The sequence below is a fragment of the Canis lupus genome, chromosome 24 (assembly GCF_003254725.2).
Source record: "Canis lupus dingo isolate Sandy chromosome 24, ASM325472v2, whole genome shotgun sequence".
Taxonomy (NCBI): domain Eukaryota; kingdom Metazoa; phylum Chordata; class Mammalia; order Carnivora; family Canidae; genus Canis; species Canis lupus.
Window position 1 is genome coordinate 31,792,568 of NC_064266.1, and position 25,429 is coordinate 31,817,996.

General features: G+C 43.3%; 2 protein-coding genes across 6 annotated transcripts in view; both read right to left on the reverse strand.

The window, feature by feature from the left end:
• JPH2 (junctophilin 2) overlaps positions 1–5,582 on the reverse strand; it is a 64,705-nt gene extending 59,123 nt beyond the window's left edge. Inside the window, exon 1 of one of the 2 annotated variants that reach the window (XR_004808820.2) lies at positions 4,415–5,582. Coding sequence is in view for 1 of the 2 variants with exons in the window: in XM_025470132.3 (XP_025325917.3) it covers positions 4,415–4,793 (379 nt within the window). In the remaining variant the exon portion in view is untranslated. The remainder of the gene's footprint in view (positions 1–4,414) is intronic. The other variant, XM_025470132.3, reaches the window with a different exon arrangement.
• Positions 5,583–12,223: 6,641 nt separating this feature from the next.
• OSER1 (oxidative stress responsive serine rich 1) lies at positions 12,224–25,425 on the reverse strand. Of its 4 annotated transcripts, none has more exons than XM_025470138.3 (4): positions 25,200–25,425; positions 21,097–21,213; positions 17,658–17,771; positions 12,224–13,457 (listed from the first exon to the last, which is right to left on the reverse strand). In XM_025470138.3, exons 2-4 carry the CDS (start codon positions 21,171–21,173, stop codon positions 12,770–12,772), a joined length of 879 nt encoding a protein of 292 aa, XP_025325923.1. In that variant the 5' UTR covers positions 21,174–21,213; positions 25,200–25,425; the 3' UTR covers positions 12,224–12,769. The 4 variants fall into 4 exon arrangements, with proteins under 4 accessions (XP_025325923.1, XP_025325924.1, XP_048956626.1 ...); XM_025470139.3 differs by lacking the exon at positions 25,200–25,425 and adding an exon at positions 22,703–24,939; XM_049100669.1 differs by lacking the exon at positions 25,200–25,425 and adding an exon at positions 22,429–22,449.
• Between the last annotated feature and the right edge of the window lie 4 nt (positions 25,426–25,429).

Genomic DNA, 25,429 nt, shown 5'->3' on the forward strand with positions numbered 1-25,429 from the left:
AAGCAAAGATTGCTGGTGGCCCTTCCTGGAGTCTGTGGGTCTCTGGGGTGGGAATAGCTAGGCAGCCAAAGGAGCATTACTGCTTAAGGCTGGGGTATATGCTTGCTTTGGCACTTTAAGCCAGCAGCTATTTTTAGTTTTGCTATATATGGCCAGGGAGGAAGAGGGCTACAGGGTGGGGAGGGGGAAGGGGTACCAGGAGACTTATAGCAGGGTTTGGGAGCCAGAGCTCCTTGTCTCAATACCTTCCTCTCCTCCCCAGGCCCTAGGAGAGAGCTGGAGAGTTTAATGAACCTCCCGCCGCCGAAGTGACAGGCGAAGTGACAGGCGTGGAGGAGAGGGAGAGTTTGTGGAGGTGGGGGTGGCCACAGCTTTGATGAAGATGTCACATCAAGTCACTTTAGAACAGTGATTTTCAAACTTTTTTTATCACGAACTTCAGTAAGAAATACATTTATGCACACATTGTGTAAGAAATACACGGTGTATGTAAACACAGGAGTTTTGATATGCACACACATTTCACATGTACCTACATCTTCAGCTGAATGAAAGTTTCAGGAAGCAATATTTTCTTATGCTCTGTGAAACACTCTGATTTTCCTATTCTGTTCTTTCATTTTTAAAAATGCAGGTCACGACCCACTGAACTGATTTTACCACCTATTAATGGGACAAGTCCTCCAGTTTAGAAAACTGCTGTTTCCTTTGGTTTAGAGGAGGCCATCACCTGGGACATTTGGCTGCAAGGTGAGGTGGGGCGTGGAGGAAATGGGACATATTGTCCCTTTAGTCAGTACTTCCTTAAACTGGGGCTAAGATGCAAGTTTCAGCTTTATCTCTTGGCTGGCAGCAAGTTCAAGACCTCCTGGCTTTTGTGCACTCCATTCTCTCAACCTGGAGCACGCATCCTCTACCCTTGTCACCTGGCTCGCTCCATACTTCAGAGCTGGGCTTGCCACTTTCTCCATGAAGCCTCCCTGAATGCCCAAGTCTGGTTAGTTGCCTGCCTCTTCCTTCCTCAGTCCCCAGGACTTTCCTGCCTAGCACCCAACACTCTAGAGTATGATTTCTTGTTAGAGTCTATGGAAGGTAGGGATCTTTTCCATTCTGTTCATTTCTACGCTCTTCCCGCCCAGTGCTATACTACTGGCTTCATAATAATCACTTAGTACATATTTATTGAGCAAATTCATGAAAGTTAATAGTAATGATAGCCACTATCACTTACTGAGTACCCGTTTTTCCCATGAGAAATCTTAGGAGAGATTAGCAGAAGTCCATTTTATTGGTGAGGAAACTAAGGCTCCGTGATATTAAATAATAGGATAGGCCAAGGTAATAACCCAGGGCTACCAGACTCCCAGCCGTCTCTAATCACAGGATCTTATTTGTCTACATTCTCTTCAGCACTACTCAGGATGGGGCAAAGGGCAGGTCCTTAACAAACCCTCAGGGAACTGATGACAGGTTGATTAAAGATATTTTCCGAAGCAGTGGCCACATCTAATTTTGGAGAGTTGCATCTCATATGTGGCTTGGGAGAGATCTGTGAGGTTTCCAGGGCCCCTGGATGTGGGACTGTCTCATTCGGAAGAAGAGTCTGGGCCTCTGACAAACCAGAGGAGCAGGTCTTTCAGTTACCTGGCCTGAAGAACTCCTGCACGCACCCAGAATCAAACCCAGAGCTCTACAAAACCTACGTGATCTGGCTCACACCCACAGCTCCATTGTCAGCCCCTTCCTCTTCCCTTCATCCACTCTATTCCTGCCACCTTGGGATTCCTGCTGCTCCTCAAACATGCCATGTCCAGTTCTGCCTCAGGACCTTTATGACTGCCATTCCCTCTGCCTGGAAATCATCACTCCCTCCTGACTCTTCCCATCCTGCTTCGTAGACCATGCTATCCAAAACATCAACCTCGGGCAGCCCAGGTGGCTCAGTGGCTTAGTGCCACCTTCAGTCCGGGGTGTGGTCCTAGAGACCCGGGATCAAGTCCCACGTCAGGCTCCCTGCATGGAATGGAGCCTGCTTCTCCCTCTGCCTGTGTCTGTGCCTCTCTCTCTCTCTCTCTCTCTCTGTGTGTGTGTGTGTGTGTGTGTCTCATGAATAAATAAATAAAATTAAAAAAAAAAAAAACACCAACCTCTTCCTTCTCCATTTTTTTTATACCTTTGCTTGCTCATGGCCCTGGCTACTGGAACTTGCTGTAGGATGGTACCTGACACATAGTTGGTACTCCATAATATTGGTTGCATGAATGAATGAGTGAATGAATAGGTTTTCCCCCTTTAAGACATGTGGGAAATCAGTCCATAGTTTCCCAGAAATGTGTTTCTCTAGGACTCGCACCCAGGCCCCCAACACACACCTCTTGATTTGGAGAGAGGAAAGAGGGAAGGAAGGAACATTTGCATACTGTGTACCAGTAGGTAGGTAGGTAACTGACACCCAACAAGCATTCGAGGATCATCTCCATGTTATAGCCAGAGAAACCAGGGCCTGCTCCCTACTCATCACCAATATCAGCGCAGTGTCCTACATAAACATCCAGTGAATGGAATTACACCGAATTAGGAAGCATGCAGCCAGAATTTGTCCTCAGCGCTGTCCAATTGTAGCCAGTGCTGTGTAGCTGCCACTGTATCCATAGAAACTCCAGGGACACAGCCTCATTAACATCCAGACACATCTGAGGGTGGGCCCGCACCAGACACGCACCAACAGGCAGCCCAGGCAGGAGCCCGTCCTACATCAGAGGCCCCTCTGTATATGCCCAGGGGCCTCAGCTTGAGCACAATTTCCACCCTAGGCTGGCTCGTGCTCCTTCCTGCTCCATCCCAAACCCACTCCCAGACTGCCCACTTCCTGCCCTCTGTCAGAAAAAGGGGAGACTAGTGACAAATAATAAACTATGAATGCCTTCTGACAGATGCTAAAATATTTTTTAAGTAGCTATCATTTTGATATCTGTGTCAGCTCCTCTTCCCAATGGGGCATGTTAAGGAGACTTCACAGAATTATCCTGAGCTGGAAGGAAACCGAATGACCATTTAACGCAGGAGTCAGCCAACTTTCCTGTAAATAGCTGAATAGCAAATATTATAGGCTTTGTGGGCCAAAAGGATGTTATGTGGGGATTTTCATATAATTTCCACATGTCACAAAGTCAAGTTCTACTTTTGGTCTTTTTCAAATGTTTCAAAATGCAAAACCACTCTCAGCTCACAAGCTGTACAAAAATAGGCAGCAGGCCAGTTTAGCAGGCTATCAATACTTTGCAAGTGCCTGATTTAAAGCAATGCTTCTTAAACTTTATGTATATAAAAATTTCCAGGGGGACTTGTTTAAAACAAATACCTAAGTCTACTCTTAGAGATTCTAATTCAGATTCAGGTCTAGTTGGGGCCCCTGAATTTGCATTTTTAACTGGTGGGCAGGTGGTGTTGATACTGCCTGTCTAGTGACTATATTTTGCACAGCACTAACATTCTAAAACCCATTCTGTGGATGAGGAAACTGAGGCCTGACTAAGTGATATGTGCAAAGTTGTGCCCAGTGGATGAGGTGACAATATTTTCTCTGTCACTTCCCATGCCTGTTTCACCACAGAAAATTCCTTTCCATCTCCTTAACCCACCAGGCACACTCATGCTTTTGAGCTTCTTACTCATTCCTCTCCGAAGCAATTTTCCCCAAAAGATCCAGCTAGATGTTACCTCTTCTAAAGCAGTCCCTGACCTCCTCAAATCTAACTTCTCTGCCACAGCTCTCTGTACCGACTCATGTATAATTGTCTACAGGCCTATCTTTGAAGCACTGGGCTGTACCTTATTCTTCTTTATATCTAACTCTTTTATAATACCTGGTAAATAGGAGGTACCACGGAACGATGGTACATCCAAAATGATGGATGGATGGATGGATAGGTGGGTGGATGGATGAGTGGGTGGATGGATGGGTAGGTGCATGGGTGAATTGGTAGATGAGAGGGTAGATGGATGGGTGAATGAACGAATACTTCATGATCTATTGCTTGAAAATAATTTTCATGGTCAAATTGAGATTAGACCCAAGCTCCTCTAGAGCACAAGCCAGAGTATATTCCATGGCTGGTTGTAATCCTAGCATGCAAACAGTAGTAGTTAGGTTTTACTGAATGTGTGTTGAATGTGTATTTATATAGCAGGTCTTGTCCTAAACATTGCTTAATGGCCCTGTTATGGGCCCCACCTTTACTAACAAGGAAATAGATGCTGAGAGACGTAGGGCAGCTAGCCCAATGCCACACAGCAAGGAACATCCTGGCTCTTCTGATTCTGTGTCACATTGCCCCTCCCTCTTCCCACCCTCCACCAGTCTTCCTCACTCATCTGGCTCCTACTAGCTCTGCGGGCCCCGGGCTGGGCTCACCTCCATCTGCATAGGTCTCGGTGCCATAGCCGTCCTGCAGGCCATTGTTCCAAGTGCCCTCATACTTGGCACCGCTGCTGCTGCTCTGCCGGGTTCCGTAGCGTCCCTTGAAGCCGTGTGTCCACTCGCCCTTGTAGAGCCAGCGTCCCTTGGTCTCTATGCCCAGCCCATGCCGTTTGCCCTGGCTCCAGTATCCCTCGAAGGTGTTCCCGCTGGGCCAGGTGTAGACGCCCGCCACTTCAAAGCCAAAGTTCCAGGAGCCGGAGTACTCACCCTGGCCCTTCGGGCCCGTGCACAGCCCATGTCCGTGGGCCTTCCCCCCTTCCCAGCCCCCGCAGTATGCCCCACCATCATCAAAGTCAAAGCGGCCCCCACTCATCTCATCGTAGCCCCTGACAGCCTCACCGTCCTCCAGCTTGGGGGAGAGAGGGCGATGGGGGCTGCCAGCGACACTCCACGCACACTCAGGGCTGGGCGCCCCTGACTCACCACTGTGCCCCGGGAGGGAGAAAGCAAGATGCCCCCAGAGGCTGAATGAGCCCGGGAGCCAAGTCAGCACTGGGTCGGCTGGTCAGTGCCATGCCCAGGAGGCCCCCACTCAACCAGCCAGAGGAAGGCTGCCAGTTGGGAAGGAAGCAGGAGGGAAAGATTCAAAGTCTCCATAGAGCGTCCCAAGTCTGGCTTCCCCGGAGTCAAAGGAAAACACGGTGTGATCCCTTTAAGAAGCACAGTGGAAGGGGTGGGGTGGAGGGGTCCCCAGCCTGTTTCAAAGAGGGGAAATTCCTCCTTGGTGACAGCCCCCAGCCTAAGGCTGAATTCCTGCAGCCGGCTGGCCCCCTTCTCCACCCAGTGGGTGTGCAGGGCTGTCGGTCTCCGGGCTGCTGCCCCGCCCCTCTCAATCCTGCCCTCCTCCTGGGACGGAAAGGTCAGTGTTGCCCTAACAAGGCCATTGGATCTCAGAAGCTGCTCCCAAAATAACCCCCCAGCCAGCCCAGCCTCCTTCAAAGCGGGAGGGGTGTTTCAAATTGGGCTGGTGCTTCAGACCCAGGGAGCAGCCGGAGGGGCGAAGGAGGGCAGCTGAGAACTAAGTGGAGGTAGCCGGGGCAATTGGGTGGCTTTTCTTCCCCTGGGTAGGAGCTCCCTTCCACGTTCAGGGTGTCTGAGTCTGCAGGAGGAGAAGGGGCAGAGGGGCCAGGGAAGGGAGTGGGGAGGAGGACTAGCGGAACACCCAGTCCTGGAACACTCAAAATCCCCCAGAGTGTAGAGGTTGGCAAATCTCAGCCCCACCACCACTCACATGCCCTAACAGGACCTGGGGCTATACCCGCTGCCAGCCCCATAAAGGAATCCGGTGACCTAAAAAGAAAGGAACGGGCATGCTTTCACATATGCTTTTGAAAGTAGAGGAGGAACTCAGGAAGAGAAGTCAGGTTCTGGAAACAGAGTCTGGAAGATAGAGTGAACCTGAGTCCATCGCTCAAGCACAACCCCTGATCCCTCTCCACACCCCTGCGAAAACCCTGGAAAGATCCCACAGAAGGCACTGATGGCTCCCTTGCTCTCCTCTGAGACACAGGGTTGCTGGTTATTTGGAATGAGGCTGTCTCAGCCATACTCAAGGATCATGATTTTTAAAAAATATCCCTTTTCCAAGTTTCTCTTTTTCTCTGGTGTCCTCGGAGCCTGTGAGACCAGACTTGAGAAAGCTCTTGGGGCAGGATCAGGAGTGAAGGCCCTGGGTGGATTCCCAGCACTCAGGTTCCCACCAAACTTCAGTGAAAGGGACAAATAAATCTCTGTGACTTGAGGCTGTGGCCAGGACTAAGGATTGGAAATCCCAGCTGAGCCCAGGGTTAATAGTAGCAATAGAGTAATTCTGGGAAAGGTAGGAGCCAGCAAGAACAGGAAGCTGTTGGGGCGCCTGAGTGGCTCAGTCAGTTGAGTGTCTGCCTTTGGCTTGGGTAGTGATCCCGGGGTGCTGGAATCGAGCCCCATATTGAGCCCCACATTGAGCCCCACATCGGGCTCTCTGCTCAGTGGGGAGCCTGCTTCTCCCCTCCCCCATTGCTCCCCCTGCTTGCACTTTCTTTCTCTCTCAAATAAATAAAATCTTAAAAAAAAAAAAAAAGAACAGGAAGCTGCTGGGGCTGGGGGGGGCAGAGACGGAGGGATACTTTGGAGGGGGAGGATAAGATAGAAATCACTAAAAAAGCAAGCACGGAAGGCACTTGAGGACTATTGGGCTGTGTTATTCGACTTCAGACTTCATCTGACATACTCCAAATCCCACGATGACTCAGGCTCCTTGAAGTCACTGCAGATTTGTTCTTGTTTCAGAAATGGACAGAAAATGTTCTCTCCCTTCATCCCAGTGGACTCCCAGTTCTTACTGGTTCCTTCGTCGTCAAGGCACCCCTCCTGGGTCCTTGCTTCACTCCCAGGCAGAAACACCCAGCCTCTGAGCTCACTGTCACTGGCTGTTTGCCGAGTGGACAGGCAGCAAGTAGCAGCGGATGAAGACTGCATCGTCTAGGTTTTGGTTCACCATCTAGCCAAGCGGACTGAACTGCTTACACAAATTCACTTCTAGGAATGCTTGGCTGCCGACCCCAGAGAGCTCTGGGTTTGCCACTTTCTCACCAAGGCCTCTGGAGAATCACATGTTTCTTTCCAGCTCTGCTCTCAAGGGGGAAGGAAAGAACATCTCTAAATGGAAGTTAAGAGGGGTTTGAATTACCCAAGTTCTATACTCTTTGCCATTAAATGTTGGGTAAATCACCATAATCCTATTCTAGGGCTGGGTGGCTGCTGTGTCTTCCTGAGCTGTTCCACCTGATAATTTTAGCCACTGTTTATCTGTGCAGCTCCCTACGGTGGTTCTTTACCAAGGGTGGGTGCTCTTAAGATTTAAATTCAACACCTGTTGAACTTAAAAACATAAACAGATTCCAGATTCCAGAGCACTCTGCCCCCAGCCAATGACTAAGAGTGTTCCCTGAAACGGCTTAGACAGTTGTATTCTTTTTAAAAGCTCCTCAGATGAATCTCATTCCTGGTTAAGGACCCCCTATATGTTTTCAAAATAAGAAACTGTTTCTTGGGGGCACCTGGGTGACTCAGTGGTTGAGCGTCTGCCTTTGGCTCAGGGCGTGATCCCGGGATCCTGGGATCAAGTCCCACATCGGGCGGGATCCCTGCAGGGGGCCTGCTTCTCCCTCTGCCTATGTCTCTGCCTCTCTCTCTCTCTCTCATGAAAAAATAAAATCTTTAAAAAAGCCAAAACTATTTCATAATAACATTTACATGTTCATGAATCTATTTACCATAGGCTATGTAGGATAGGTAGTTGTGGAGTTAGCTATGTGTTCACATCCAAGGTATGACCTTGGGCCAATACTTAATTTCCGTGAGCCACAATTTCCTCAACTGAAAGTACTTACCTCAAAGGATTATTAGTATTCAGGATAAATTATCTTCCTTATATGGTTGGGTAACTTAATACTGTACAAAGGCTTAGAACACACTAAACACCTAATAAATATTAACTATTATTAATATTATCCTCACATGATAAGTTGCTCTTCAAACTAGAACGCATAATAAGATAGTTACCAAAGAGTTAAGTCAGAATCACCTCCCAAATGCTAAATACCTTGACACGGAAGCAGTCTTTCTCTTCACAATACATGGTTACTCAACATTGCCCTGTGGTTTTATCACTTTTTAAATTGACAGACTCTGTTATTGGTAAACGGACACTTTGATTTCTTAAAATCAAAATTTAGTTTAAGTAAATTTTTTGCCAAATTTGGTACTGGCTGTAGGCGACCAGTGCCGAGATTTTAGAGGAGCTCACTTTTTTGCCTCTCCCGTTAAACCAATTCCCGGGAAAGGGAGTCCTCTTGAGGCCATTTGGGCATTACAGCAGCTTTTCCTTAGGAAAACCCACTCCCTCAGACAGAGGGAATTTAATAAACTTGGAATTAATTCTAAATCACTTTTAAAGTTAGCTAGCTATTCCATTCTTGCTCTTTCCCAGGTCTTTTCTTCGTCTGTGGTTCTGTTATTTGATCAGAGAAGGAAATCATTTGCTTCCTCTGTTTCTCATTGCTCAAGTGTGATCATTTCCTAGGGAGCCTGGAAGGGAGGGACCTGAAAAATCCAGAACAGAGGGGCATCTGGATGGCTCAGTGGTTGAGCATCTGCCTTTGGCTTAGGTCATGATCCCAGGGTCCTGGGATTGAGCCCTGCATGGAGCCTGTTTCTCCTTCTGCCTGCTGCTCCCCCTGCTTGTGCTCTCTCTCGGGCACGATCTCTCCCTCTCTGTGGCAAATAAGTAAAATCTTAAAAAAAAAAAACAAAATCCAAAACAGAACAAGAGAGAAGGCCTGCACACAGAAACCCACTTGAGTCAACTTTTCCGCCACTGAAGACGCAGCTGAAGAAGCCCCACCTCCTTCGGACAAGTTTCCTGAGTTAGGTGCCTTCCCACATGCCAGCTCTTCCTCCGAACTGAGTTGTTTGAAGCAAGGATTATCGTCATTCTAAAAAATACGCATAAATGCAGTCTAAGTGCCTGGCGCGCCCCACTCCCCCTTGTATGCCCAGTGTGTGCACATAGTGGGTGTTCACCTTTCCTTCTCTGCACCATTTGGCAGCTTACAGCTCCTTTCTTAATTAAATGCTTTTTACCTTGACAGGACTGCTATCTTGATTCTGCTCCTGCCTCACTGGCTGCTCCTACCTAGGCTTTGGCTGGTTGGTCTTCATTCCGGGGACCTTTTTACTGTGGGAATGTTCCAGAGCTTGATCCTCTGTCTGGGTCTTTACCTACATTCACTTCCCAGGTGGTCTCCTCCAGTCTGACCTTTAAACATCATCCATATACTGACGGCTCCTTCATTTGTGTCTCCAACCCATACCTCCCTACTGATCTTCAGTACAGGTCTACCACCAACTCAATGTCACCACAGGGGTCTCAGAAGCACCTCAGACTTGCCAAAAGCAAAACCAGACTCCGGGATTCTCCTCCCATGTCTGCTCCTCCAGCCAATTCGCAGCTTCTGAAAACCTTTGGAGTCCTTAATTGCAGTTTTTCTCTCACACTCTGTATCTAATCCATCAGCAACTCCCCTCAGCTGTACTTCCAAAATCATTCGAGAATACATCTTTTTCTCTGCACTGCTAAGTGTCCAAGCCCTGGGAACCCACTGCCTGACTTACTGCCTCCTTACCTCCCCTTCTCCTGCTCTCCTCAATCCACACAGAGCAGCCAGTGCTTTTTTATAAAGGTCATTCTGATATGTCTTGCCTCTCCCCCAAATACCTAAATGCCCCTTACCTTATTCAGGAGTCACAGCCTTTAAAATGGCCTGAGAAGCCCTCCATGATCTGCCCTTGCCCCTGCCCCATGCTTCTCTGAGCTCACCTGCTTCAAGCCTCGTTGACATCTGTGCTATTCCATCTGTCAGGAATGCTCTTCCCCCCAGTAGCCACCAGGCTCACTCCCTCACTTTCTTCGGGTCTCAGCTCAAATGTCACTGACCTCATCACAGAAACTTCTCTGCCCCCAGCCCCAGCCCGTAGGATCTTGGAATCCTCCTCTCTCCACTGAGTACAAGGATGTCATTCTGCTTTCTGCTTGCTGCTCTTTTCCTAGCACCTAGTATGCTCTGCCTGGTGTTGTGGGCACTCCAGGAGTTATTTGCTGAGTAAATGGATGAATAAATGTTTCATGAATAGGTGATAAAGGCACATGTCAGGATGCTACTTTTCAAAACATCAGAGTAAAATTTCTCAATCCATAATCTGAATCCATCTCCCATGGTGCATTCAAGAGATTGGTTCAATAAATCACACAAAAGGTCACATGTTTGAGTGAGGGACACACACATAAAAGTTGGCCCAACTTGGTCTGAGCAGAGTAATTTTTAGCTTCAAGATTCATGTTTTGAGATTTTGACTGAAATGTAAATACTTAAAACTTATTCCCATGAATCTGGAATGCTTAGCTTTCATCCAAGTTTGGATTTCTTCAACAGGTTACTCAGTCATTGGAACTCTGTTCTTCTCAACTTTGTCCCAACACCTCTCCTTAAAATAATTTTGTTTGAAAGGAAGGCGTATCTTTCTTCATTCTCTGGAGACTGTTCTGTTAGCATACAGAATTAAGTAAATAACCAGACCACTGGACTGAAAAGCTAAAAAGGACTTTAAAGATTGAGGAACTTTAGGTAACACACTAAAGCCCAACTGCTCCACTCTCACCAGTATAAAAGGTGAAGCAAGATACTAGTTGTGGAGGAGTGGGTGTGGGTGGTAGGTGCCTTTACAGTAGAAACTCTAATGGCCTAATTAGTGGTTCTTTTTTTTTAAGATTTTATTTATTCATGAAAGACACAGAGAGAGAGAGAGAGAGAGGCAGACACAGGCAGAGGAAGAAGCAGGCTCCATGCAGGGAGCCCGATGTGGGACTTGATCCCGGACCTCCAGGATCACAACCTGGGCCAAAGTGGCGCTAAACCGCTGAGCCACCCCGGCTGCCCCCTAATTAGTGGTTCTTAAAGTGTGGTCTGGAAGTCTACTGTTTCAGGAGATCTGTGAGGTTGAAACTACCTTCGTGATATTAACACATTAGCTGCCTTTTTCATGCTCACCCCCCCACAAGTGTAGTTTTCTAGCGGTCACACGACACCCCATATTCACAAGAGGCTGAATGCAGAGGCAGATATGAGACCTAGTTGTCTTCTATTAAGCCATACATTAAATTTGCAAAAATGTAAGACAAGCCACTCTTTTCACCAAATCTTGTTAATTTTTCAATTAGAAATGTTCACATGTAAGAAGACCATTATTTTTAAATCAATACATATTTTTTAAATTTCTTAGTTTTAATTTCTGATATGGTAAATATAAGTATAACCCACAAAAAACAAAAGCTCTTTGGCACCCTTAATTTGTAAATGTGTCATGAGACCAAAAGGCTTCACAATTGTTGCCTTAGGTATATGCAATAGCATTCCTTCTGTTAGCATCAAGAAATCTCTCAACTTCCAGTGCTGTGATGGCAAGGATTATGCTCCCTTGCTCAAACCACAGCCTTCACATGTCACTAAAGCCATTCTAAACTAGTAACATGCAGAGGTTTAGGGCTTTTCCAGAGAATACCCTCCCCACCTCTCCCAAGTACAAATCACGTTAGGTGTGAAGCCCAGACCCCACTGTCATGAACCAACTCCAGTTAGTGGATGTTTTAGTAAAGAATAAAACTTATTTTGTAATCTAAGTTAAATAAACTTTCTGTTAACATGGTGTTAAAATGGCTGGACAAATTTTCACTGGATTTGATAGGATGGTCTGAAATAAAACATTATGTGGTATATGTAAAAAATCACTTTGGAGCCACCTAAAAGAAGACAGGGATTCATCCTCTAGTTGAAACTGAGTTGTTTTTCTTTTTTTTTAACCAAACTTTGGAGGGAATTTTGGGATGGCCAACTAGAAATACAGGATATAGCAGGTATAAAATTCTGTTCTGGGTTTCCCGGGGCAGGAGGGGAGTGCAAGGAGATAACATCCATCAGGAACATTGGAAACGGAGATACAAGATCTACAACTAACTGAAACATACCACATATAATACTGGAGATGGAGAAGATGCGTGCTTGTTTCAAATATTACACCCCTCCTTCCAACTGAAGCAGTCTGCTCCAAGCTGCTTCTTACCTGAGAAACTTCATGTAACACGCCTTCACATACCAAGCCCCAGCAGGGGTTTATTTGGGGATAATTAATGATTCTCTCAAACAATAGAGGGCAGGCCAGCTAGTTTATTCATATTGAATCTAAACCTTAGATCTCTGGCTTAACAATAACATAAGAAACCCTGAAAGACACAATAAAGTTGTGTTAAATCAGTCCTATAACTTCTAAGATCCTGGGCCGGCAACTACAGCATGACAAGTGTTCAGTCCAGTTACAAAACGTTTCCTTTTCCTTGGCCAACAAATTCTTAAACAGATGTGAAAAATGCACTGCGTTACAAAGGCTTTTACCATATAACCCACTGCTACCAGTCAAGTTATTACGGTTTCTTCATCTCCCAGAAACTTTTCTAAATGATAGGGATTTTCCTTTGATCTGCTCGCCTTGGTGCGTATGTAAGAACAGGGAGTAAGAGCAGGGAGTAAGTTTAAAGGAAGAAGATGAACGGAGATGCCAAGAAAAGTTTTTATTGCAAGCACAGTGAGCAGAAGGAGATGTCTTCTCACACAACGTGGCCGCAAGGTCTGCCATTAACTAAATCTCTCTGACAACCTTTCATTGGTTTAAAGCATATTAATTAGCTTCTTACTATCAGGTGTACATCATTTCTGCCATGTGGGACATTTTCTTGGGAATATACAAGTAATATTCCATGTAGCCTGACAGGTCCTCAATGGTCACATCATCCACATAGACTCGAGCTTGCTCAGAACAGGAGCGGGGGGAGCCAGAGAGAGTTCTGGTGTGCAGTGACTGAGAGTAGTCCTCAAGCATGGATCTTCGTTCTGGGGCCAAGGGAGGGACACTCTGCAGGCCTGAAAAGGAATACACTTCCATATCATGCCATCTCTTACACTGGCACTCCTTGCCTATGCATGCACATGGCTTGCCCTGGTTTAGCCTGGAAACCGCTTGAAAGTCAGAGAGATCATTGGCCTTGAGACTTGCTTGGGAGACTTGAGTAGCAACAGAGGAGTCTTCCTTCTTACTCTCTGATGGGAGCCTGGGAACCGAAGTTCTCAAAGGCTCAACAACTGCCCCTGTGTGATTAGTATCGAGAGAAGTAGAGCATTCTCCTGAATTGAACTCTTTAGGGGTGGAAATTCCCAGCCCACTGCTGCCATCAGGGGAGTCAGTCTGGCTTTTGTGCTTGAGCTGGCTGCTGGAAGAAGCAGCTATTGTACTGCAATGTATAAACTTTGGAGGATGAAGGACAGGAGACTTAGAACGTCGACGACGCTGGGTTCTCGCTGCTCCTCGTGAAGACTTCCTTGTAGACCTAAAAGGAAAACAGTGCACAAAAAGATGTTGGGACACGCAGGTCTCCTAAACAGATTCTTTATGATAGCTGGAGATTTACTTCCTCTCAAGTCTGAGGTCCTAAGTAAGTTTCCCCCAAAGAGATGTGCCTACCTCTGTTTTCAAGCTGCCTAAATCTACTTCTCAAAAACTTCAACATCTCCTTATTAGCAAGCTAAAGAATGGGAGAGGTAAAGGGTTGTTTTTAATTGCATTTCTCGGGCCAAACATGTGTGCAGAACACTTCTGCAAACCTTGGCCTGGGAACCTTTGGCCACTGAGTCTGGAAACCACCCCCACTCCCGCCACCCGCCACAAAGCACTTGACGCTGTAAAACCCAACTGCTGTGCTCTACCCTCTGAACATAGCAGCTTCCATACCATTGTGTGAGGCTGATGATGCGAATGGCCACTATATCATGATTACCACACAGAGCAACAGATTTAGGATTCATTTCTATCACTGGTTGCAGTTGACGAATAGATTTCAACTCCCTCAAGTTTTCAGATACTGGGAGTTACCAGACATTCTACATAACTTTTAATGAAATATTTAAATAAATAAAAGAGTGGAGCAAAGGAAAAACAATAGAGAATCAAAACTGCCAAGCAAAACTGAAAACAGAACCCAAAAGAACTTTAAAAAATAAAAAAACTGGGATCCCTGGGTGGCGCAGCGGTTTGGCGCCTGCCTTTGGCCCGGGGCGCGATCCTGGAGACCCGGGATCGAATCCCACGTTGGGCTCCCGGTGCATGGAGCCTGCTTCTCCCTCTGCCTGTGTCTCTGCCTCTCTGTCTCTCTCTGTGTGACTATCATGAATAAATAAATAAAATCTTAAAAAAAAAAAATAAATAAATAAATAAATAATAAAAATAAAAAAAATAAAAAATAAAAAAACTGTATTTGAACTTAAATTAAATGGATGGGCCAAGCAGCACAATACACAGACTACTGAACTGGAAAATAAATCTGAATTATTTGCAATAAAGTTCAGCCAACTGTAGTCCGTGGGTCTAAACTGGCCCCCTAGCTGTTTTTATACAGCCTGCAGACTCTGCTCCTGTGGGCTGGCACTGTGAGCCAGAGACCAGGTGGGGTATCTCCCTTTACCCTGTTCCCTACTTCCTGCACCTGCCTTTTTTCTGGCCAGCACATGGGTCACACCACTGCCAAGGTCCCACGCTGGCTACTATCTACATATTGGGGTTCGCTGTCAGCAACTGCTGGCACCTGAGAAGTGGAATCTCAGTTCAAGAGTCTGGCTTGTGCTGGGCTCTCTGAAGAAAGAAGGGCATGCTAGAATCTGGGTGCCACTGGGGCACAGGGTAAAACCAATTCTGGTACTACCACCCTTCCCCACATCCCACCAGGCTACTCATTTCATCCTGAAACTAAGCAATTGAACACAGAGTGTATCCAGCAGCCAGGTGATATGCATCAGGAAATGGGGCAGGGCAGGAACTTTCTCACTTACATACATACATAACTATATAATATCCTTGAATCTCACCTCTTGGCCTCCAGAGCCTAAAATATTTAGGGGATCCCTGGGTGGCTCAGCGGTTTAGCTCCTGTCTTCCGCCCAGGGATCAAGTCCCACATGGGGCTCCCTGCATGGAGCCTGCTTCTCCCTCTGCCTGTGTCTCTGCCTCTCTCTCTCATGAATAAATAAATAAAATCTTTTAAAAAATAAAATAAAATAAAATAAAATAAAATAAAATAAAATAAAATAAAATAAAATAAAATAAAGTAAAATAAATAAAATAAAATAAAATAAAATAAATAAAATAAAATAATAAAATAAAATAAAATAAAATAAAATAAAATAAATTTACTATCTGGCCCTTGACAAAAAAAAGTTTGCCTATCCCTGACCTAAAAGGTAGTACAGAAAACTTGGAGGAGAACTGGAAAAATATAAAAGAAGTTAAAGAGAGATGTAAGACAATAAGAAATCTGGAGTTCCCAAAGGAAAGAATATAGAGACTGTAGAGCATGAAAACAGGTGATTTTTGAAGAGATAATGGCTGAGAAATTTTCTGAATTGATGAAAGTGATCCACAGATATAGGCAGCACTCTGAAACAGAACAAATAAAGAGCAATCCACATCTAGACCCATTGTAGCAAAACTGTAGATTCTCCCAAACTGGAACATCCAGAAGCAGCCAGAGACCGACAGATTATTCCCAAGAACAAGCACAGTAATGTTGAAGGTGGACTTTTCAACATTGATAATGAAGCCAGAAGACAACGAAGAGCTTCCAGGCCTATGAGAAAATAACCCAATCTAGAACTATGACTTCAGGCATATCAAATCTTTCAAGAACAAGGATGAAACAAAGACATTTTCAGATAAATTAAAGAATATTTACCAATAGAACATGATGTTATACAAGAAAGGGGCAACGTTTAAATTTATTCCATGAGGCATCTAACAGGAGGCCCTATTTACTAACAACAGATCTTTGCTAAAGGAATTTCTGAAGAAAGCACTTTAGAAAGAGAGGCAAGGCATTCTTTTTTTTTTTTTTTTTTTGAGGCAAGGCATTCTATATGGAAGATCTGAGATGCAGCTACACATGAAAGTTAGGTCAGAGTTAAAAAGACTATAAGGAGGATGGTTAAAATATAGCTGATGCTTGAACAAAACAGTTTTGAACTATGTGGGTCTGCTTACAAGTGGATTTTCTATAGTATTTGTAAATGTATTTTTTTTCTTTTTTTCTTTTAAAGATTTTATTTTATCATGAGAGACACAGAGAAAGAGAGGCAGAGACACAGGCAAAGGGAGAAGCAAGCAGGCTCCGTGCAGGGAGCCCGACGCGGGACTTGATCCCAGAACCTTGGGATCACACCCTAAGCCAAAGGCAGACACTCAACCGCTGAGCCACCCAGGTATCCCTGTAAATGTATTTTTTCTTCCTCATAATTTTCTTAACAAAATTTTCTCTTCTCTATCTTATTGTAAGAATACACTGTATGATACATAAAACATACAAAATATGTGTTGACTCTTTATGTTATCTGTAAGACTTCTGGTCAAAAGTGGGCTGCTAGTGGTAAAATTTGAGAAGTAAAAAGTTATACATGGATTTTTGACCTACACAGACACTGACCCCCCTAACCATTCTGTTGTTCAAGGGCCACTGCAATAACTTTTGTCTTTGTTAATAAGCATGTACCGTGGAATTTCAAGGCTAACTACTAAAAGAATAGAAACACAGCATATAATTTCCAAACCAGAAGAAGGAAGAGGTAAGGGGAAAAAAACACACCCATCTCAAACAAGTTTTTACAAGGAGGAGAGAAGAGGGAAGGTCAAAGAATAAAAAACAAAGAAGCAGGACAAACAGCATAAAGTAAAATGGCAGAAACAAGTCTAAATATATCAACCAATAATCAAAATAAATGTAAATGCACTGAACTCAGCACTGAACATGAATTTCAGCACTGAAATGCACTGAACCTTTTTTTTTTTTTTTTTAAAAAAAGGTTATCGGAATGAATAAAACAAAATAAGCCATATATATTTATGAGAGATATCTAAAATTTTAAAACACACACAATGGTTGAAAATAAAAGACAAAAAATGATATAACAGGCAAATACCAACCCAAAGATGACTGGATTAACTATATTAATTCTGGAAAAAATAAGACTTTCAGACAACAGCTATTTTATGAGGAATTAAGAATGTCACTTATGTCATTAAAAATCTCCATTCATCAGGAAGAAAATGTCCTAAACTGGTATGAACCTAGATTGTATAAACCTAACAAAATGGGTTCAAATACATAAAACAAAAATACAGAACTTAAGGGGAAAACAAATTCACTACCATGGGGAAGATTTCAACATACATCTCTCAATTATTGATAGATTGAAAAAAGATTTAAATAATACTTTTAAAAGTTTGATTTAATGGACATGAAAGAAACCCAAGAATGATTACAGAAGACCATGCTTCTCAAACACACCTAGGATATTTATAAAAATTGACTACAAACCAAGCCATATAGCAAGTCTCGGCTAATTCTCAATTGAGAAGAATGGTTCATCTCTAATCACTGGATTTTGGGTTCCATACCTAACAAACTCTTTTCTGGATACTCAGGAAAGTCCAATAGTAATTTATAGAGTATTGGGATAAAAACCACCCGCAGTAAGAAAGCTCTTACCCATGCCAACTGTCTTTAGATGCACATGTGGTTTTCGGTTTGGTATCATCTGCTGCCGTTCTGACTGATGCTCTGACATTTGTGCCTTCTCCAACAGACAGAGATGCTATGGACCTGAAGAAAACAACAGCGTACTGCTTAAAGAAAACTGAAAGGAGGAGGACTTACTGCTCTCACCAACTCAAATACAACTTGTATTAATGCCTTTCTTTGTTGTTTGGGTTTCTCAAAAAATTTCTCACCTTTTAGACTATATTTTCCTCTGAAACCAAATTTAGGGGAATCCCTAAAAGCCCATGGTTGCAGAATCATAAGCCAAAGAGTAATTCTTAAGTATGACCAGCAGCAGGATATAAATAGACTTTTAGGCTGTTTATCTGGGGCAGATAAGGTCTTATGCCCACAGAGAACACTAATGACACTTATAAAATAAGTATATTTTATGTGGGCAAATCAGAGCAATGAGAATTAAGTTGAGGAGCAAAAACTTCAGGAGATTCACTCTAACTTCTTGAAAATAAGTATTTTTGACAATAAACTGAAAATATTAGTGAGAGTTAAATCTTTGCAATTTAAAATTACAGAAGTAATATGGGTTCCCAGTAAAGAAGAAGAAAATAATTGAGAAAAAAGAATATAGTCTCACAACCCAGAGATTTACAACAGTAACATTTTGGTATAAATCCTTCCAGACCTTTTCAATATACACACATATACACACACACACACTGGGTTCCTCCTATACTACACATGCTGCGGTATTAACAATCCTTTAGACAGAAACAATCTATGAAGTAAAAAGATGCTCACTGAAATATAATTTAAAATAAAAAGTAATAAGAATAACCTAAATGCCCAGTAGAAAATAGAAAATACTACATTATATAAATGACACATCTGTTCAATGGAATACTAGGAATTTTTTTTTAATTAAGTATATAAAGAACTTTGTTGACACAAGAGAGAATGCATATAACATTAAAACAGTAGGAGATATATAACAACCATATATATATCATGATCTCAACCATGTAAAAAAAAAATTGTATGGTGTTATGTACAGATGGTCTAGATGTTAACAGCAGTTATGGTAAATTGTGATTTTTTACTTCTTTTTTCTGTGAATTTTTCCTTAAGAAGCATTATTATTTTATAATCAGATAAAAAGGATTATATTGTTTTCTAATAAATACATAGAAATTTATCCTGATAAGACAAATACCACTGGGAATCAAAACCTGTTGAACAGGATCATGCTAAATTCCTGGCAAGGCTTAGTTAGTTTATGAGTCAGTACCTCAGATGTCCGTTTGTAAATCAGCAACAATATGCAACAACTAGAAACATATGATACATTACACAAGTCTTAATTCTGCTTAGTCATGGTAATGACTCACTTCTACTAGTATTTGGTTTTCTCAAATGTTCTCCACTGTTCCTTTCCTTTCTATAATTTTACTCTAGGCAGATCACATACTACAAAAATGCAATATCTGATCATAGGTTGTACAAGTATCTTCAGAGGTTTGTTTTTTTTTTTTTTTTGGGGGGGGGGGGGTGGTGCCTGGGTGGCTCAGTCAGTTAAAAGGCTGCCTTCAGCTCAGGTCACGATCCCAGGGTCCTGGGATCCAGTCCCACATGGGGCTCCCTGCTCTTCAGGGAGCTGGCTTCTCCCTCTGCCCCTCCTCCCACTTGTTCTCTCTCTCAATCAAATAAAAATCTTTTAAAAAAAGGGGGGAGGGGGATTGGTTGTTGTTTTTAATGTTCCAGGTACTTTTTAGAGGTACCGGAATAGCTAGCTTAATTTTATGTTCCAACTTCTTAAAACACCAGGAAAGAAATCTGTGTATGAAGAGTTACTCATGTGAATTTATATATTAAGAGATTTAAATGTATATGTGTGTATGTATACACATTCCTAGCATTTTCCTGATTAAAAAAAGAAAATCATTTCTCTACTAGAACTCAAAATGGAACATGACCATAATCTAGAACTATCTATTTTTCTTCTTTGTTTTTATTTCCTAAAATGCCTTAAAAAGTAATAATCAATTTAAATGGCAAGATGACCATAACAGAAGCCACTGGGAGGAGAAAGATACTTATTTGAAATCATGGAAGCAAATGTGAGCACCATTAACAGTTTTTTTTTTTTTTTAAGATTTTATTTATGTATTGAGACACGGGGGGGGGGGGGAGAGAGAGAGAGAGAGAGAGAGAGAGAGGGGCAGAGACACAGGCAGAGGGAGAAGCAGGCTCCATGCCGTGAGCCCGATGTGGGACTTGATCCGGGGGTCTCCAGAATCACACCCCTGGCTGCACGTGGTGCTAAACCGCTGCGCCACCAGGGCTGCCCGCACCATTAACAGTTCTTATGCAAATCCATTAGTATAAATCTTCTCATCTGGTAGGCCAAAAAAATTAAAATAGTACTAGCAATAAGCAAACTGCTATAACAACTATTTAATTTTTACTATGTGCCAGGTACTGTGTACAACTGATGTTGTCATCAAGTTATCATATAAAGGAATGGTTAAGAGCACAAGTTCTGGAGAAAAATTGTCCAGGTTCAAATACTGACTCTACCACTTCTCACCAATGTGACCCTTAGCAAATGACTTAATTCATGTGTAGCTCATCTATAAACCACAATAACAATAGTATCTATCTTCCCAGTTGGTAGTGAGGATTAAATAATGTGTACAGGTACTTAAGCCAGTGTTTAGGGCATAGTAAGTGAATAATAAACCTCAGTGATTATAAGTTGCTGTGAAGTGTTCTACTCTGAGCTTCTAGGGTTTAGTTTCCATTCATGAAAAGAAATATTCCTATATCTACAAAGATTTGAGATTTCTTCTGTCCTGGGGTGAAGAATGGGAATGAAAAGAGTCCTGCACAGAACATTTTGCAAAGGGCAAAATATTAACATTCAGACAGCAGCTGGTCTGCAGGTGCTCTAATTAGTTTGGCTAAAGGGTTCAAGATTATTGATCTCAGTGACAGAACCCTAATGAATAGAGGTTTCCATAGTGATAGACTCAGCAATCAGAGCATATGAAATCGAGAATGTCTGCTGATTTCTGTGGAGCCAATTCACTTTTAGGAAAAAACACTGTGATTCCCTAGAGATGTATGAGGAAATTCCTGATGGGACACTGCTTGATAATTTTGATTGGTGGGGAACCCTCCTCAAAACCAAGGGAAACCAAAACACCCAACTTAAAGTACAAAGGAGCTGCTACTTTTCAAAATTTACAATTAAGAGTTTCTTTTATAAATAAAATAATGCTGTGCAAAATTTGGTAGAATGTCACACTACTAACATTTTTATCTTCCACAAATAATGAGAAATCTTAGAAGAAAATGAGACTTTCCTCAATGAAATGGCTATTTAGGTCTACTAAACAATTTGCAAATAATATATTACATATTTAATTACCCTGATGCATCCACTCTTAATTTCTTGAAAGCAGTTTGTAGACTCTCCTCCTCTCCATCCTTGGCTTCGGATTTCATTATGAAAGTTTTTACACTACTATGGATGTTGCCGTTAATACTAAAAAATAAAATAAAAAAAAAATGAGCAAAGTGAAAACAGGTAGGTTCAAAAGTATTCCTTTTGTTAAAATCTATATTCCTGATACTAGTACTACTTATTAGGCCGGAAAAAGTAAGTTTCTATTTCTAAAAGGAAGTTTCAGTGTTGACAGTTGGGAACTGTAGATTTTACTTCTTAAGAAAAGACAAATGAAATGATACAGAAACATGTATTTATTATAACAGATTTTTTTTTATTGAAGTAGAGTTGACATGTTATATTAGTTTCAAATGTACAACATAATGATTCAACAATTCTGCATCTTACTCAATTATGATAGAATTTAAACTGTCCAAATATTTAATGCCAATATCCTTTACACAACTTTAAAAACGAGATCACCTGAAATCCATGTTTAAGTATACTTTTTAACACAGGGGTAAAAATGTCCAGTTGCAGAGGTCTAGAAATCTACAGACAAATGATCTGTGCACCAGAAATAAAAGAAAAAGCTCAACCTACAGCACTCTGATCCTTTAAAATGATACTAACTATTGGTCTAACCCTAACAAGTCCCGTTAAGTATAACTTTATGACACAGGGTAGCATTTCTCCAAAGCAATTCTGACCTAGATCTCAATATTCATATTTACATAAATATTCATACTCAAATATCAATGTTATCATTGTTAGAGCAGGATTACAAATATGTTTCAATGATTACTGTTTATTCCACACTTTTACCAATAAGATTAATACCTTCATTTTTTAAGCTTTGAATTATTTTAATTATTACATAAGAAAGATAGAAAATAAATGAACTATGCTTGCAGCTGAAAAAGATATACAGAACTTTGCCAAAAGAAAAAGGTGGAAAGTAAAAAAATATATATAAATTATTTTTCTGTAGATGCACCTTTAAATGATCTCCACTTAGTCAACCAGTTTAATGAAAAGTTCTCCATTCTTCCACCTTGATTTTTACATTTAAACAAAAGGGGAACGGAGCCAATCAAAGCAATAAAAGACACAACAGAAAAATATGTTAATTAATCCTTTGAAATCTAGTTTCCTGATTTTTTTCACTAAGGTAATAAATTAATTAACATCAAATCTGAACAAAAAATAAACAAATTAGTATCTATGAACATACCACAGGGAATCAGAAAGAAAAAAGGTAAAACAAAAAATAGAGGTTGATGGATTTGTGAAGTAAAGGATTATTAACTTTACCTCTTCCTTATTTCTAACTTGCTAACCCCATGCAACCCCCTCCCCCCACCCCCCACCAAAGGCACTCTCAGAAGGAGCAGTGCCTCTGGGTGGACCCTTGTAACTTCTGATTCCTCACCTGCTCATTTCTCAGGAGAGAGTCTGAGGTTATTGTGAGACCTCTAATATTCCAAAGGTCAGGGTGTCATAATATGTTTGATATAATCATATAGTACCAATGGCAGAATAAAGCAGCAAGGAATTAAAAGACTGTTTCATTCATTTATTTACTTACATATAGAAGTAGGTATTTTACGCAGATCTCTCTGGTGAAGATTGAAAACAGTCTCCAAAGAATTCAGCTAGCTTTTACTGCAACTTCTTAAATCAAAAAATTTGAACACATTCCCCACATATATTTTGCTGGTTTATTTAATCAGTACATGAACTTGAGGAAACATTATCAATGCCATATTTCACTGGTTTCTAATTCTTTTGGATTTAGAGGAGGATTCTCCCCCAGATACACATTCATGTTCTATGTATCTGGGGAGAGAGGTGGGCAAAAATGACGTATCCTAATATTTTTGAAGCTCCACAGTACTAAAAGAGCACTACTGGAGATTGTAAACAAATTCTTCCCGCTGGTAGAACTAAATTAAAGTTTGGCTTACAGTTTTCCTCAATTACTTTATGACCAGTCAGTCAAATACTCAAACTATTGGCCTTTACAGAGTTAAACAATGTGAAGACAGTCTTCCCATCCCTGAAGACCCCAAACAAACCCTCTTCCAGGACTCTGGAAATCAGTACACATCACATCTAAATATACAGTGCTGAATTCTATCGGCAGAAATTTATTCAATCCACAAATATTTACAGAATTCCTACCATGTGCTTTAGCACTAGACTGGATGTTAGGGATAGAAGGATAAACCTGACAGAGTCCAGAGCTGTGAACCCTATTCCTGTAAGGATTAGAATCTCATTCCTGCCCTAACATTGAGCTAAAAAAGCTTTGCACCCAGATATGTAATTTTTAATTATATAGTGCTAACTTAATTGCACTGCAGGTGACCTCTAGATGTTAATACAAACTTAGCATTCTTGTTGACATACTAAAAGATCTATTATTTGAAAACCAAAATAGACCAGGGCAGCCTGGGTGGCTCAGCGGTTTAGCACTGCCTTCAACCCAGAGCATGATCCTGGAGTCCCAGGATCGAGTCCCACATCGGGCTCCCTGCATGGAGCCTGCTTCTCCTTCTGCCTGTCTCTGCCTCTCTCTCTCTCATGAATAAATAAATAAAATCTTAAAAAAAAAAAAAAAAGATCAAAATAAAAACTGGCTACAGATTAAAACTTCAGGAATGAAGTTCTGTCTAAACTATTTTCAGACTTCCAATATTCACCTTTTCCCTGTTATAATAACCCAGAGCAAAGGCAAGTCTCAGGTGTAACCTTAAGAGCTAAATCAGAGCATGTCTGTAATTATAAAAGGCTTATTATTATTATGCTCCTCCGTATTCCTACCTTCCCATTCACTCAAATCGAGAGCTGTATAACTAACTCCGGGAACATACAACTGGTTTGTCTTTTTCATTAATACTAAATTAGTGGAGACATCTCTTGCCATTTCACTGCACTAACTTCTTGAAAATGGAGCAGTCCCCAAAGAGATCGAAGTTTAAAGGCCTACTGTAAGATACTTTTTAAAAAAAAAAAAAAAGTTAAATCACAAGGGGGCAATTTTAACTTTGCAAAGATTTTCCTAACCTTTCAAAAATGACAAGTAAAATTCTAAGTTCCTCCATCAAAAAGGGCAAATTCCTGGTTTTCTCTGACTTTCAGCGAATAGCAATGCGTCACAACCTCATACACATATCTCGGTAAGTTTTAATCACGACCTCTTTTAACCTCAAATCTAGGGCTAAATTTCCAGGAACCCGAAAAGACGTGAGATCGATCAGTAAAGGATCCCCGCGGTAAGCGTGTCATCGCAACGTTAAAGCTCTAGAAACTTTCCCGGCCTCGCAGGAAGCGCGGAGTGCGGGAAAGAAAACCCTGTCCTGCAACACACCCCCACCCCCCAAGGCACAAACAAGTCTAAGGTGAAAACTATCGGCCCCCCCGCAGGACAAAAACACACTCCTGTCTCTCTGCACACTCTCTCCCCCCCCCACCCTCTCCCGGGCATAGCTAAAGCGCAATGTTAATTCCGTGCCCCCCCCCCGGCCCCGCCCAACCCAGAATCTGGAGCGGTCGCGATTCAACGAGATGAGGGGGGAAAGGTCAGGATCTGGGGGGTCGGGGGCGGGTCGGGGAGTGGAGAGCTAAGGCCCCAGCTCTCCTAGCCCGGGGTCTCCGACTGGAAAGGTGCCCCTGCTGGATGCTCCCTCCGCCGGGAGGAGAGGCTGGATGCAGGAGGAGGCGGGAGCGGAGCCCAAGAGGCAGCCAACGAGGCTGGGGCTCGGCAACAGCGGGAAAGGGCGGGAAGGGGCAAAGGGCGGCCAAGGAAGGCGAAAAGGGGAAGCTACAGGCGGGCGGGAGCGGGCGGGAGCGGGCGGGAGCGGGCGGAGGGGCGGGCCGCGGGAAGGGGAGACAGAGCCGAGCCCGGGCCGGGCCGAGCCGAGCCGGGCCGCGGCTGCCCAGGGGGTGCGGAGAGGCCCAGGCCCGGCCCGGCCCGGCCCAGGCAGTCAGCGCCGCGGGACTACGCGACGAGAGGCGGGCGGGAGCACGGGAAGCCGCCGCCGCCAGGCCGGAACCCCTCCCCGTAACGTCAAGGCACTCACCTCCTCGCTGCTGGGGCGCCCCGGGGATCCAGTCCCGTCGGCTCAGATCGTCTCTCCCGGATCGCGGCGCCTGACTGACCCGGATCCAAACCCGCGGAGGGGGCCAGCGCGCGCCTCCGGGGTCGCACTGCGCCTGCGTCACTCAGCACGCGCCCCGCCCCCCGCTCACGCTCCTCCCCCCCCGTGACTCGGCAGCGCGGCAGGCGGTGGCTGCGCAGGCGCGGGGCGCC

Bases quoted from the DNA above. Each gene is read 5' to 3' on its own strand.
- OSER1 (XM_025470138.3), bottom strand. From the start codon at position 21,173: ATGAAATCCGAAGCCAAGGATGGAGAGGAGGAGAGTCTACAAACTGCT. The intron at 17,772-21,096 runs GTAATTAAATAT...TGTTTTCTTCAG, and splicing joins TTAAGAGTGGATGCATCAGG to GTCCATAGCATCTCTGTCTG. The intron at 13,458-17,657 runs GTAAGAGCTTTC...TTTTCCTTTTAG, and splicing joins TCTAAAGACAGTTGGCATGG to GTCTACAAGGAAGTCTTCAC.